Genomic DNA, 14,367 nt, shown 5'->3' with positions numbered 1-14,367 from the left:
CAAACAATAATGCTGTGGTTTTGTTGGAAATAACGATTGAAGTGCACTGAAGCTAATCTTTGCTGCTGGCAGCCAAGGATGGAGAGGATGGAAATGGATTGCAACTTGAAAAAAACAGACGGTGTCTTCACAAATTCGGCAAAAATTAAATACGAATAGCATTTTGTGTCATAAATATATTTCATATTTTGTCAGTAAGTTGTCAGGAATGTCATACGTGTGAACTTAAGTACTGAATTCGGTTTCAAGTTACCCAGTTCTTAGTTAAAAACAGCGAATTTAGCATGACAGTGCACTTTTAGAGCGGCTTTCAATTGGGTGTCGAGAGTAATTAGCGAAATGATTTCTTTATGATTACTTCTCTCAGTGATTGTTCAAAGTTCTCGCGCCACCTTCTCAACCAATCAGAAGTGAAACGAAAACCAATCGTGGCTCGCGCGTGCACATTTTCCCGCGCTTTGTGTCGGCTACGTGCAGCTACTTAGAGTTATGGTTTCCCGGATTGTCTCCGTCCATTTTGATTGGCCAAAGTTATTACTTTGGTTTTGGTTTTACGACGTTCGATTGAAACTACAGTCTCGGACAAAATTGTTGAAACACTTAACAATACGTTGCCCTCCCACAGTGTTGTTTTGGCAAATGGGATCAGAAACTCGCGTTAAAAGAACATTGTGAAGAGAGAGTGAGCTGCCAAAGGTTCATATCTGTATAGTCGTGTACTTTTTCAACGAATTTTGTCAGACTTGTCCCTAATAAATAACTGTTCTACATGCACCTACATTAGGTCCATATCTGGACATAAGTGCAGCTGCCGATCACAGGAAATTCGGGGTTTACCTCGGTGTAAAAACCTGTGAAACCTTTTCTTTGTTTTGTTAGCTTGTTTGATGCTTATTTTCTCTTTTGTTTTCCTTTGTGTTACGTCATCTGTGAGTTTCACAGGTTTTTGCACCGAGGATGCGCCGAAATTCGGCCGAATGCTATCTCATCAAGAGCCTCACACTCATGACACCGGCAGGACGGGAAAAATTGCATTTCTGCTTTTTCCAGAATCAAGATCTTTTAAGTTAATAACGTATCTGTCTGAAATGCTACTTCCCTGTAAAACAGATCCTATCTAGTTTACAACGTATTTTTTGTTTTTTGATGGACCGGTTATCTTATCCTTGCAAACCCTCAATCTTAATGGCACAGAAAGTGACACGATTGAACGAAGTTGTTTTCTGAATCCAGGCATCCTGATTGTGTATAATATTGGATTCACAAAGGAGTTAGCGAAGAAGAGAAATTCGCAAATACTCCGCACTCGCAAAAGCGCTCCAGCTGACAGGAAACTCAACAGTGGAGTTTCCAGGAAAGTGAACAACACGTAAGGAAGCCACACAGATAAAGAGACAAGCGTGACGATGAACAGTGTCACGGTCAATTTTCGTTCAGTTCTACCGTGAAGATTAGTGAGTTCAGGATCCTTGCTGCGTCGTACGGTGACAAATATGGCCAAATAGCAGAAGGTTAGTATTAGAAGACATGCAAGGACACACCCAGCCACAATGAACCAGACTAGTAGCCCAAGTACGTCAAAAGACAATAATGAAATTGTTAGAGTTGTGTAGATCACTGACGCAACCCAAACGCTGAATACCCACTTCCTGTAAGACGAACTGGACACCAAACGATGTCGCATTGGATTTCGCATAGCGTGTAGTCTTTCGATTGATATTGAAACTAGAAACAAAAGAGAGCACCCAAAGAATAAAGTATCAATTCCAAATGTGGAAAAGCGCACTGCATCCGACATAACAATTTTCCACAGACCAAAAATGTTTCCACGACGAAATACTGAAATTGGTACCACGAGCGCTCCGATACACAAGTCAGCCAATGACAGGTTAATGAGCAAGTAAGTACTGCGCCTGCGCAAACAACGTTTCTTGATGAAAACGATGACTGTCAAAATGTTGAGTGCTACGATGATTATGGCTTCTACTACAAATAAGGAGCACCAAATGTATCCTTCCAAGTAGCTTCCTATTTGGGAAGAGTCGTTTCTCACAGCTTTTGTTGGTGCTGTGTTGTTATTAGTTAGATTTTCCATCTAAAACGAGAAAAGGAAAATTGTTGGAAGCTAAAATTGAGAATATCAAGTTTTAGCGCGCGTTGGATATGAGATGATAGATAGCCAACGAGACGCGTAGCGCCGAGTTGGCTATAATCATCTCATATCCAACAAGCGCGAGTGGAATAATTGTTTTATTAGAAACGCCCTCAAAATATACAAAACTAGACTAAAATAAAAATAAAAAGGCCCAAAAAATCACGCATATGCTTGCCGTGTTTGTAGATCATGGTATAATGGGTCATAATTGCATTATCCAATGATCCAGTTTTTAATAATTAGTTCTTATTAACCGAGCGGGAGGTCTGTATGGGAGAATCTTGACCGAGGTCTCCAGTACAGACCGAACGCAGTGAGGTCTGTACCAGCGACCGAGGTCAAGATTCTCCCATACAGACCGACCTAGCTCTGTTAATAAGATGTTTATTATATGGCCAAGAACAATTTAATTCGTTTAATGTAACTAGTTTGTACTAACTGACATTTTGCTTGCGAACGGCGATGAGTGACGATGAGCTGAACTTAATTCTGTCAAAGTTTGCTCGTCATCCTCTCTTTTGTCATCATGCTGTTTGGCACTTCCGTAAATAAATATTGGTAGAAGAAAATACTCAATATTTTTGCATTTTAGTTTGCATCTTTTGCACCGAAAACACTACCGGTCTAGATGCCGGTCTAGATGGGAAAATCTAGACCGCGGTCAATATCGATTTTAGCCAATCAAATTCGTGAATTTTGTAGTTCCCAGTCCTAGTGAGACAGAGCCATATAATAATGGGGGATATTACATGGCCGCGCGGAAATACGAAATTTCTCTTCGAGAATATAATTCTTTCGTCCTCTAATTATAGCCAAGAAATCGGTTTGACTCGATTTCAAGTTTTTAGCCCAGGACTGAAATGGATTGCAAGACCCGTCTTGACGTACTTTTTGGTGGGAATTTAAATAATTTTCATTTGAAGTTGTTCTGTGATGTTTACAGTGAAGCGCCTGAAACCAAAGGTCGTAAGACCCTACAAATGAGATCTTAGGTGTCGCCATGTATGAGACCTTAAAGAGACCAGAAGATAATAGGCTATGCAGCGACTTCAGGATTGTCTTTGTCTCAGCTCACCGAGTCGAAGGCGTAAACAATCAAGGGCGATATTTAGCTCTTGTTTTCATTCCACCTGTCAACACTACGACAAAATTACCTACATCATCTTAGTCTCGCACGACCATAAACGTACTCTCAATTTGCACTGATGATCTCAGTATAATCATCTGCTTCATATCTTTTGCAATAGTTGAGAGATTACTTACCGTAGCATGTTCAGAATCAGAAAGTGATGCTCAAAAATCATTTCTGTGTAGCGGCAACCGGAACGATTCAACAAGCCATGATAAATTTATGGACTTTCTGCCGACCTTAAACCCATTTTACTACTCGAGAGAAGTGCATCGGATACAATTGCTTTCCTTAGGACATCCTCTTGATCTTACATCAGACAACCTATGGCTGAAATGATTTTTTGTCTCATATAGCTTATGCGTCGGGGTCGAACGTTCCTGGCAGTCCTGGTATTGACCAAAGTGAGCAAGCTGTTTGTGCACGTGACTCGATTGCAACTACACTGGTCAATTTACCATATCAACTCAGTTGATTTCATTGTTTCTGACTTCCCCACCTACGTAACATCACAGTGTCTCTAGAAATTAACCCTTTATCCAAAATTAAAACAAGCGACATAAAATACTATATATTTATACTTTAAACAATAACCAAGTTGTTTTACCTGCTGAACTCAAAAATTGGAATCACAAGCTTACGAAATGGATACTTAACTTAATTTATGGAATTTTATATTTACTTATTTTATTACTGTAAGTGTTAGCACCACAACAGTGAATATTTATAAAATTAGGATAGTAGGCGCACTCTCATTGGTCAATAGCTGTGTTTAGATGAGAGTACAGAAACACGGCTGTGACGTCACACGAATTTTGATTGGTTATATGCCGTCAGACGCGTGTTTTGATTGGCTGTTAGGAAATATGAGCGTGTATCAAACAAATCTGTTTCAATCAAGAAATTTTCTTCATTTGTTTTCCTTCGTTTGTCGAATTATCTTATAAAAGAAATATTTTATAAAAGCAATAGAGGACTTTTTTCCGTGTTTCCATAGCCTCATCTTAACACTCGGGGAAGTTGGGAGAAGTCGAGACAGTTATGCAAACCCATGACGTAGTCGAGGGTTTGAATAACTGTCGAGAATTCTCCCAACTCCCCCTCGTGTTTAGATGAGGCTATGGAAACACGGAAAACGTCCTCTATTGGTTAAGTCGAACAAACATGGTCTTTGACAACAGTCATTTCTGAACCTTCATCGAAAGGAAATCATTCAAGCTTCGCTTGCGTTTGTCACAGCACACTGGGAAATAACGTGTGTTCGCCAAGCTGAAGTTTGCTTCTTGCAACTGACAATCGTTTAATCTTAAGTAATGTAAGCTTGTTTCGATTTATTAGTCTCAACAAAGCTTTTAAGCTTACACATGTCCTTTTTTGGTAAAGGCTAATCAAGTCGGGCTAGTCAAGTAAACGTCAACAGACGAGTAAAAGATACAGACAAAAGAGATGGCAGAGGTAAGACTTAAAGCAGTTTCTTTTTTTTATTATTAATAATGTTATGCAAGAGGAGAGATAATAGGTGACTACGAGTTTAGCTCAAGGATATGAAGTTGCTGTGGATATTACGGTTGTACAAAAGTCAGTGCTGTTCAAGGTCAGAGTGTAAAAATAAGGCAATTTACTTTCCTACGTAATTTTAAAGTGTCATCTGTTTGCCTCTGAACGAACGATTCAAAATGCATTTGAACCATAATCATTGACAGAAGGGCGTTCTGGGCTATGACAGTTCAAAAGAACTTCAGGAACTTGAAAAAATGTATCAAGTTGAAAAGTGAAAATGCTGGATACTGTAATGAAAGATATGAATTCAAAGTAGGTTTTTAAGCTGTTCTTAGACTAATTTTTACCAAGCAAAAATTAATCCTTTAAGATGTTGTAAGGAAGACCTCTCGATAGGGGAAGGACTCAAGAGGATTTCAGGCTGAATGCTTGTTTGTTTTGTAAAATTTGTATTGAGCAAATTAGAAAAAATATAGAGCCAAAATAGATGCCGGCTTAAGACCTTGATCGGAAAATGTGGGAAGGAAATATGGGTTTACTTCTTGACCAAGCGTGAGGTCAAGATGGCTGGATATTGGCCAAGTTCTTTTTTGCATGTTTATGGGCCGAGATCCATTAACACGCAAAAAAAGAACGAGGCCAATATCCAGCCATCCTGACCGAACAAGCTTGGTCAATAAAGGATTTATTATACGGGATAAAACACAAAAAAATGATCTTTGATCTTGCGGGGCCAAGCGAGAAATTCCGAGCGGGCAAGATAGCTCCATCTTGCCAGTTCGGGTAGCCAATCGCAGCGCGGGATTTGGTTGATCTTGCCCCCTCACGGACAGTCAAAGGTTCGACCCAATATAGGGGCTCTTTGAATTTTTTTTTCAAAACTTTCCCTGACATTTCGCTCAGGTTCGACGCACAGAGCAAGAATCAGTTGGTTTTTCTTTCACTTTAGCTAATTTTAGTATATAAGATCCTTCATGTCGAGAGGGCAAGAGCAAAGGCGAACAGCTATCACATCACCTACTAGAAGCAAGTCAGTTCTGTAACAAGTTCTGCAAGTTGTACTGTGTTGCGTTGACGTCTTTTTGATGTCCGGCCTTAAGAGCCTAGTTTATTCAAGGATAAAACCATAAATTTTTTATTACGTCATTCTTCCATATATCTGTTGTTGGTCGTACAATATGGGGTCTGAAGTATGCCATAAATTGATAGGAACGAAGGATTTTGAAGTGAAGATAGAGGATTAAGGCCCGGTCAAACGCTCGCAACATTCCAACGTAACATCTTGTAACATTCTTAACTGATTAGAGTGTAATGTGAAGTGCTAGTTTTCTACCCCATATGAACCATGTGAGCGTTAGCCCTACTAATGTGTGCAAAAACTTAACCCTTCCTTGTACTTGTACATGTTCATTGCCGTGACTATAACATCTTCAGTTCCGACGGCTTTCTCCCGTCTGACCTTGCAGCTCAGTCGGTAGAGTAGCGGTGATGTAACCCGAAGGTCGTGGGTTCAATTCCCACCCTGGTCAGAGTTTTTCTCTGTCCTTGTGTGGGCCCATTTCCATTAGAAGGGCTTACGCTCACATGGTTCATATGGGGTAGAAAACTAGCGCTTCACATTACACTCTAATCAGTTAAGTCTGTTGAAATATAAGTGCTACACGGCCAACGTTTGCAAAAACGAAACCTCTTCCTTGTATCTTACAATATTGTTGGGCACAACATGTTGCATATTTTAAAACAGTCAAATTTTTCGTGCAACAGTTTGGATGTTGCATGATGTGCTCGTTTGGCCACGTTCACGCAACATTGTTGCGCTAGGGCATGCGCGTTAGGTCCACTTCTTGCGGGTCAGGGTTCTGGGGCACATGAACATTGACATGTTTGAAAATGATGAAAATGTTGCGTGCGTTTGGCCACCCCCTTCATGAACACATGTCGCAAGATCATGCAACAATGTTGCGAGCGTTTGGCCAGGCCTTTAGCGATTCGCTGTTGTCTTCTCACGCTGCCAAAATTTCAAATTTGCTTAATTCATGTCGTTGTTTTGCTGACGCCAAAGAAACATACAAAAATGCTTTCCGCACGTGCACACGATTATTTATCTTCTGCCCGAAAGAGAATGTACAACTTTGTAGGGGCGTTTTCCATTTACCAAGAAATTCCGGAAATTCCGGTTGGGATGTAAATCGAACACACGTTTGTGGTTCGTTCCAATGGAAAATTTCCGGAATAAACGGAACTTCTGAAAAGGTAGTCCTGTTTTCCCGTTGGAAACTTTCCGATGGAAATGTGTGTTCCATTTTCAACTTTTGAAAGGTCTTACCACTTCCAGGCTATTCACGGCCACATTTTTAAATTTTGGCGCGTAAAATCGCAATCACTGGGCGGCGAACGGACCTGAGTTAAATGGAACACGTTTTTCAACCGATGGAAATTTCCAGCGAAATTTCCGGAAATTTTTTGTAAATGAAAAACGCCCTAGATGTCCTGGAAGTATTGAGAAATGTTGAAAGGCTCTCGATAAACCCTACTTTATGTCACACCATTTTGTGATCCTAATAATCAAATGCAATAACGATAAACGGAGCAAAGAATACCTTCGAATGAAGAAATTTCCATGAATTTTCAAAATCACTATTTTGTGTTCGGACTGAGGGAGAGCATTTTTATGCGTAATTATAAGGACAAGGAATTAAATTAACCCACATTAGCTGAGCTTTTAAAACATATGAAAGAAAAGAGTCTTTTTTTACCTTTTATTCCGATGTGTCCCCTTGAAGAGGAGAAAAGCGACAATCTTGTGCGTTAAGATACTGCGCTCATCAACAGTTTGTATTAGGCTGAAATTCGTTGTCTCATCTTTTCCAGCTCGTTAAATATCTTTTGGAAATCCATTTTTATGATTTGCATTTTGCTAATGGCTCAAGCACTCTCGTTCACAAAAGAAAATACATCGGAATTAGCGACAAACAAAATCCTAGGCTAATTGCTTAAATTTTCAAGAGGACCAAGGATGTTTCATCGCAACCATTTACTCGGTCTTTCTTTTAAATGACTCCTTTTTCGGAACCAATCTTTGTGTAGAAAACCTGCGAGGTTTCACCAAGACTTTGGTCTCTGGAGGTTATAATCAACTATTGGGTTATAAGCCGATGTTCAGTTTGTCGACTCAAAAATTCTTACTTTTAAACCGAATGTCTGCCTTGCAATTGTATACTGAGTTTAGTACTCTTAAAAAATTGACTGATTTTTTTTTTTAGATCAGAAATGAATAAATATGGGCTATTTTAGCTAAAAGACTGCAAATTATACGCAAACGGACCATTAGTATGGCTCCAGTTACCCCCTTCAAAAAATAAGATCTATACTCAAGATGAGGTCATTGTGGCGGTTTGCGAATTCATTTGTGGAGGTTGACTAGCAATAGAGTTATTTTCATAGAGTTATGACATTAGAGTTAGAGTTAAGTTTTTAAATTCCTTAATTCAAGATTTTGGAAGGCCTTAATCCTGAATTCAGAAATACAGAAAGTATCCTAAGCATGGATAAAAGCTAACCTTAGGCCTAAGGTTAGCTTTCATGAATGTTGGCTGAGGATTTTGGAAACTTAACTCTAACTCTACGACATAACTCTATGAAAATAACTCTAAAAATAGCTGTCCCCTCATTTGCGGGGTTATAAAACCACAAAAACCAAAATGGAATTTACTGGTGGTTATAAATGTTAATTTTTAATACATGGTCGCGTATTAATTAAACCTTTACGTTAACAACGAAAATTTAGATTCACCCAATCACATCCTCCTCAAAGCCGATTTTGCCCGGAATTTGTTTTTGTTTTATTAAAAGGATATTTTAATGGTTGCTTTCTTTGTATCTTTAGTATTTTTGTATTTTTTAGATCATTAATGTTAAGAATTCATCTTTTAACCACTGATCAATTTATGTTTGGTGGTAAATGTTTTTTTGTAAAAAAGAGCATTATTCGGCATAAAAGGTCCCTTAACCTTTTTTTTTATATAACGTGCGTGGATAAGTGGGTGTCGAAACATAAGTTTTGGAGATCCATTAAGTGCAGGCTTCTTCGTGTCTACCGCTTTCAACGAAAAATTTCGACTTGTTTTAATTTGTTTTAAGTTTTTTTTTTAATTGATGAAAACTGGTCCCACTTTTTTCTGGCATTCTCAATGTTCAAAGGGCTCAGAATTTTCCACATAGAATCCATGCTTCTAAGAATCGTTAGAAGTCTTTGTGTGTCCCGTGAGGAGAACTTCGTTGTTATTGCACATAATTTCGTAAGCCCTGCAAGGTGCACTCCAAAAACGACAGCTGCCTTCCGTTTCCATTACAGCATTTGATTATAATCCTTCCGGGCCATCCCGTTTTTGTCTCTTCTCCTCTGTTTGACGTCGTACGACCGACACACATTTTTTCGATTTTTTATATGAAGAAGTTAATGACTTAGTATGAAATTTTAATCTGAATTATAAACATTGGTTTTGCCTGTAGAAGTTTTTCATGTTTCAACTTCAAGCCCAGAGTAGATATGGCACTCGTCTCGAATCTTTCGAAGCTTTCTGTCCACTTGAGAGGAAAATAGGGACTTTGAGATTTACGACGGTGACTTCGACGAAAATACCACCTCAAAATATAACTTTCCACTGTCTTTTACCTTTCGCATTTGTCCCATCTCTTTCACGTCTTATAGTGTGGGCGAAGTACCCTTGCTTAAAATATTTGGTACGAGCGCCGCGTTTCAGATTAAAAATATATATATTGTAAGGTCTGTACTCTCACGGTGTCGCTAAAACATCAAATTTGGTGATTTCACGGCGTCGTTATGAAGATTGCCGCAAAAACACGTGCTAAAATGCGTACTGCACGTGCAGCACGATAATTTTTCCTTCTTTAACCAATGATATCGTTGTTTTGTGGAGTCGTTGTTACCGTCGACGTGTTCGTTTCTTAAGCTCCTTAGTAAACACGTTTTTAGAACGTTTTTTTGCAACACCACTTCTCCGAAAGAAACTTCCAGCTTTAAAATTACTTAACTTTAACTGACATGTTGATTCCCGAGCAACCCTAAAACCAGGAATCTGGAATCCGGAATCCGGAATCCGGAATCCGGAATCCGGAATCCGGAATCCCAGGTAATTGTTTTACCAATACACAGAGTAAAAACTATCCTAAACATTCATAAAAGCTAACCTTAGGCCTAAACAAACGTTTGTAGGCTTAAGGGTAGCTTTTATGAATGTTTAGGATAGTTTTTACTCTCTGTATTGGTAAAACAATGACCTGTTATTCCGGATTCCGGATTCCGGATTCCGGATTCCAGATTTTAGGGTTGCCCTTGATTCCCTCGATTCCCAAGTTGGGCTAGCCTCGTATTATAGTAGAGTAGGAGCTACGCTATTGGTGGTAACATGGCAACGTGAAAAATAGGAATACGTTAATTAAATGAAAGGCGTGCGTTAATACCGTGAGGATTAAGGGTGCCGATTTGGAAGACAAATTTTTCTCCAGATTCTTGCGGCTTTCCGTCGTACCTAGGTGTATAGGTGTAGGGAAAGGCTGCAGATAGCCATGTGTTTTTTGGAGTGGTTTGGGAGATTAAAATGACGAGCGACTGGTTTAGATGCATCCTTGTCATTCTTCTCAACATCGCAAAGGTGTTCGCGGAATCGGTCGCCTAGTCGTCTACCTGTCTCGCCAATGTATAATTTATTGGATGACGTACAGGTTATGCAATAAATGACATTTGCGGAGGTACATGTGAAACGATTGGTGATCTTAACTGATTGCTTAGGACCCGATATCTTGCTAGTGTTAAGAGTGAAAATTTGCATCGTGAGTGCCGGGTTGCTCGTTAGTTTTAAGCAAGCTTCTAACTATTATTGTCGCGTTTGAATGAAATAAGTGGAGGTTGCGAAAAGATTCTACCAGTCTCGGGATCATTTTTGGAGTAATTTAAAGTTATTAAGAATGATACTTTTGACTGCATTTGTAGTGTTTAGTGTCGATCAAATTGTTGGGCGCGGTGATGCAAAGCTTGAACTCAAAATTTTCTAAGCAATCAATCGGAATATCAAAAAGGCCTCACATGGTTTTGAGGATAAACGCCTTGTGAATGACAGAAGGCTGCCCTTTGCATTAAAATTTGATACCCGATAAATTCGATCTGAGAGACATCGGTCGCTCAAGTTTCCTTGGCCTCGCTCTTCTTTCGATTAAGTAAAGTCAAAAAGAAAATATATTACCCGGAAAGTGCATTTCATATCCTTTCAATAAATGTATAGTTTATGGCTGTTGCGCTTAACAAAGCGCGCTAAAAAAGAAGTTTCGCAAAGGACACCCGTGAAGGTCTACCGTAACCTTAAATTTCCAGGCCAGTCCGTGTTCCCCCTTCGTCAAATCGTGCTTCCGTGGCATCGAATTGATATAGTAACTGCCTTCTTCATGATACGGGTTAAAATATAAAACAATAAAACTGAGTAATAATGGAGGAAAAAAAAAAACTCCAGTCGCACCGGAATATCGTGTCGAAATTATCACATCTACTTACGATATTAAGGAGTTCCCAAACGAGCCTCTCCTTACAATGGCAAAGATATAGAATCGAAGTTCAAGGGAGTCGGACGAGAATCGGGGTTTTTGTGCCCTCATTGTTTCTAGACGAAGTTATTTTGGTTTGATAACTTTTGAGCAGCGCATTGAATAATTACCCGTTTTACATTAACATTCTCGATTCAGAAAAGCTGGCGGCACGTTACCGTATGCCTTCAGGGGTGTCTCGCATCCGAGCGATGTAGCTTAAACCGCAGATACCTAAGCCCCTATATCAAATCAAACGGGTAACTTTTACTTCCGTCCAAAACGTAAAACCGCCATTTCTCTGCCGATATTTAATCTTTTTGAATAATTTCTTTTTTACATTAGATATCCTATGTCGATCACTACTTTAACCAAAAAAATCCAAATTTGAAGAAAGTTGCCGATCTGAACGGTATACACTAACCTTAATGGAGTCATCGGAAGTAGCAGAACGAGATATGAGATCTGGGAAAAACGTTAGTACAGTTAATTACTATAAATTAGGTTTATTTGCCAGTGACCCCCATTGACATTTGACAAAGAGGTTTTACGTTTGCAATCTAGAGTATAATTTTGACGAATTATTTTATCTTAAAATGGCAATGGTCGTTACGGAATTCTTATGTCGGCCTATCAAAGCCAGAGTTCCTTAGGAGCTCCAAGAAAAGGATAGAAACGGAAGTTAGTGGTGGGCAAAATGTTTTTTTTTCCGGGTTCTCGAAGAAAATTTTTTTATCCAGGGTGTTGGCGTGAGCACGTCGTGCTGGTGTTTAAGCGGAGATCCGATGAAGGAAAAAAAATTACATGGATTACTAACCGAGAAAGTGAGGTTAGTAAGATACTCATTATGTGTTATGTGGCATCTCTTCTCTGAGTGATCGGACACTGCTCCGCTCGGTGAATGTTAGTAATCTTTATCTTCCATCAGCGAACTTTGAACGGTAACCTTTTACATGTGAAACTATATAAATTCCGCTCTCTATAATTGTGATGAAAAATTAAATTCTGCTTTTTAAAATTTTTTGTGTTTCTCTCAACTTGAATTTCCCGGGAGAAAAAAAAAATGCAGAAACGGACCGTTTCCATGGTAATCGTTCGTACTGCCGACCAAAAACCAACCAATCAGAGTTCTCCATTTAACCTTAGAATTGCTCGCCTTTTTATAAATGGTAATATTTTTTTCTCCTCGGATCTTACTTTGCATACCAGCACTGCATTTTGTCATATCTTTGCAATACAAAAATTCAATAGAACTTTGCATATGGTCCCTAATAATGGCGCCTTAAAACACAAACACACTTTTTTTTATTTTGCCGACACATATGTCCAGAAATTATGCTAATTATATGCATGCGCATTCCAATGGACGTCACGAAGTGTCCCCTCCCCCCTCCCCCCCCACTTACTTTTCTCCCAATGTCAAAATTTGAGGTGCATCTAATTAGGTATAACTTTCCAAGCAAAGATCAGCGTAACAAAACAGAAGCACCCGGATCCTGGTGTTCGTTAATTAAAAACGGTCTTGTTTGTGCCAAACTACACAATCCCACGCAACAAAATCAAAACAATAGAGCTGCGTCCTGAAGGGATCCAATGAAATGCGAGGTTGTAAAGAGCTGCGTCCTATCTAACAAAATCAACCTCCGGGGGTTCTTATTGATGTGGCAATAGGGAGCTTAATTTAACTCATTTTTTGTCCGAGGATGTCCGAGCCTTTCACATTTTGATACGTTTCATTGCCGTTCTCGTCTTGCAAAGACGTGAAATGATCAAATTTGAGGTCACCGTGAGGACGCGAGCACCTCACGATGAATTTTCAATTTTCTCTCTAAATATCCACACTGGTCTCACCAATTTTATTCTTGGAATATGGACTCGCACTTTCCATGCTGAGCGACTTCACTTGGAGTAATCGCAAAATTATTACAGTAACGGGAAATGATACTTTAAGACAACGTTCTCGTGGCCGGCCTCGTCGTCCTTCCTTAAAGGGGCAGGGTCACGCTATTTTAGTAAAACTTTCAAAACACTTAAGACGTCTTTGCATCAATGAAGACCAAACAATAATGCTGTGGTTTTGTTGGAAATAACGATTGAAGTGCACTGAAGGTAATCTTTGCTGCTGGCAGCCAAGGATGGAGAGGATGGAAATGGATTGCAACTTGAAAAAAAAAAAAAAAAAAAAAGACGGTGTCTTCACAAATTCTGCAAAAATTAAGTACGAATAGCATTTTGTGTGATAAATATATTTCATATTTTGTCAGTAAGTTGTCAGGAATGTCATACGTGTGAACTTAAGTACTGAATTCGGTTTCAAGTTACCCAGTTCTGAGTTAAAAACAGCAAATTTAGCATGACAGTGCCCCTTTAGAGCGGCTTTCAATTGAGTGTCGAGAGTAATTAGCGATTTGTTTTTTTTATGATTGCTTCTCTCAGTGATTGTTCAAAGTTCTCGCGCCACTTTCTCAACCAATCAGAAGTGAAACGAAAACCAATCGTGGCTCGCGCGTGCACATTTTCCCGCGCTTTGTGTCGGCTACGTGTAACTACTTAGAGTTATGGTTTACCGGATTGTCTCCGTACTTTTTGATTGGCCAAAGTAATTACTTTGGTTTTGGTTTTACGACGTTCGATTGAAACTACAGTCTCGGACAAAATTGTTGAAACACTTTACAATGCTTTGCCTTCCCACAGTGTTGTTTTGGCAAATGGGATCAGAAACTCGCGTTAAAACAACCTTGTGAGGGGAGAGTGAGCTGCGAAAGCTTCAGATCTGTATACTCGTGTACTTTTCCGACGAATTTTGTCACAGACTGTCCCTAATAAAGAACTGTTCTACATGCACCTACACTAGGTCCATATCGATCTGGACTTAAGTACAGCTGCCGATCACAGGAAATTCGGCCGAATGCCCTCTCAACAAGGGCCGTTTAACCACTAGAGTGACCTGCGAAGCATTTCGGCATGGATTACAACATCCTCACAC

The 14,367-nt window shown here is 39.4% G+C and overlaps 1 protein-coding gene across 1 annotated transcript; it reads right to left on the bottom strand.

The window, feature by feature from the left end:
• Window positions 1-1,113: 1,113 nt before the first annotated feature.
• On the bottom strand, window positions 1,114-7,637 carry LOC137980215 (trace amine-associated receptor 5-like). Its single transcript, XM_068827610.1, has 2 exons — window positions 7,541-7,637; window positions 1,114-2,095 (listed from the first exon to the last, which is right to left on the bottom strand). Exon 2 carries the CDS (start codon window positions 2,093-2,095, stop codon window positions 1,118-1,120), a length of 978 nt encoding a protein of 325 aa, XP_068683711.1. The 5' UTR covers window positions 7,541-7,637; the 3' UTR covers window positions 1,114-1,117.
• Between the last annotated feature and the right edge of the window lie 6,730 nt (window positions 7,638-14,367).

Source organism: Montipora foliosa, chromosome 1 (assembly GCF_036669935.1).
Source record: "Montipora foliosa isolate CH-2021 chromosome 1, ASM3666993v2, whole genome shotgun sequence".
Classification (NCBI taxonomy): domain Eukaryota; kingdom Metazoa; phylum Cnidaria; class Anthozoa; order Scleractinia; family Acroporidae; genus Montipora; species Montipora foliosa.
Note: the sequence above shows the minus strand (reverse complement) of the source record. Positions and strands in the feature narration are given on the sequence as shown.

What these genes read in the sequence shown, in the direction of transcription:
- LOC137980215 (XM_068827610.1), bottom strand. Translation starts at nt 2,095, where the DNA reads ATGGAAAATCTAACTAATAACAACACAGCACCAACAAAAGCTGTGAGA.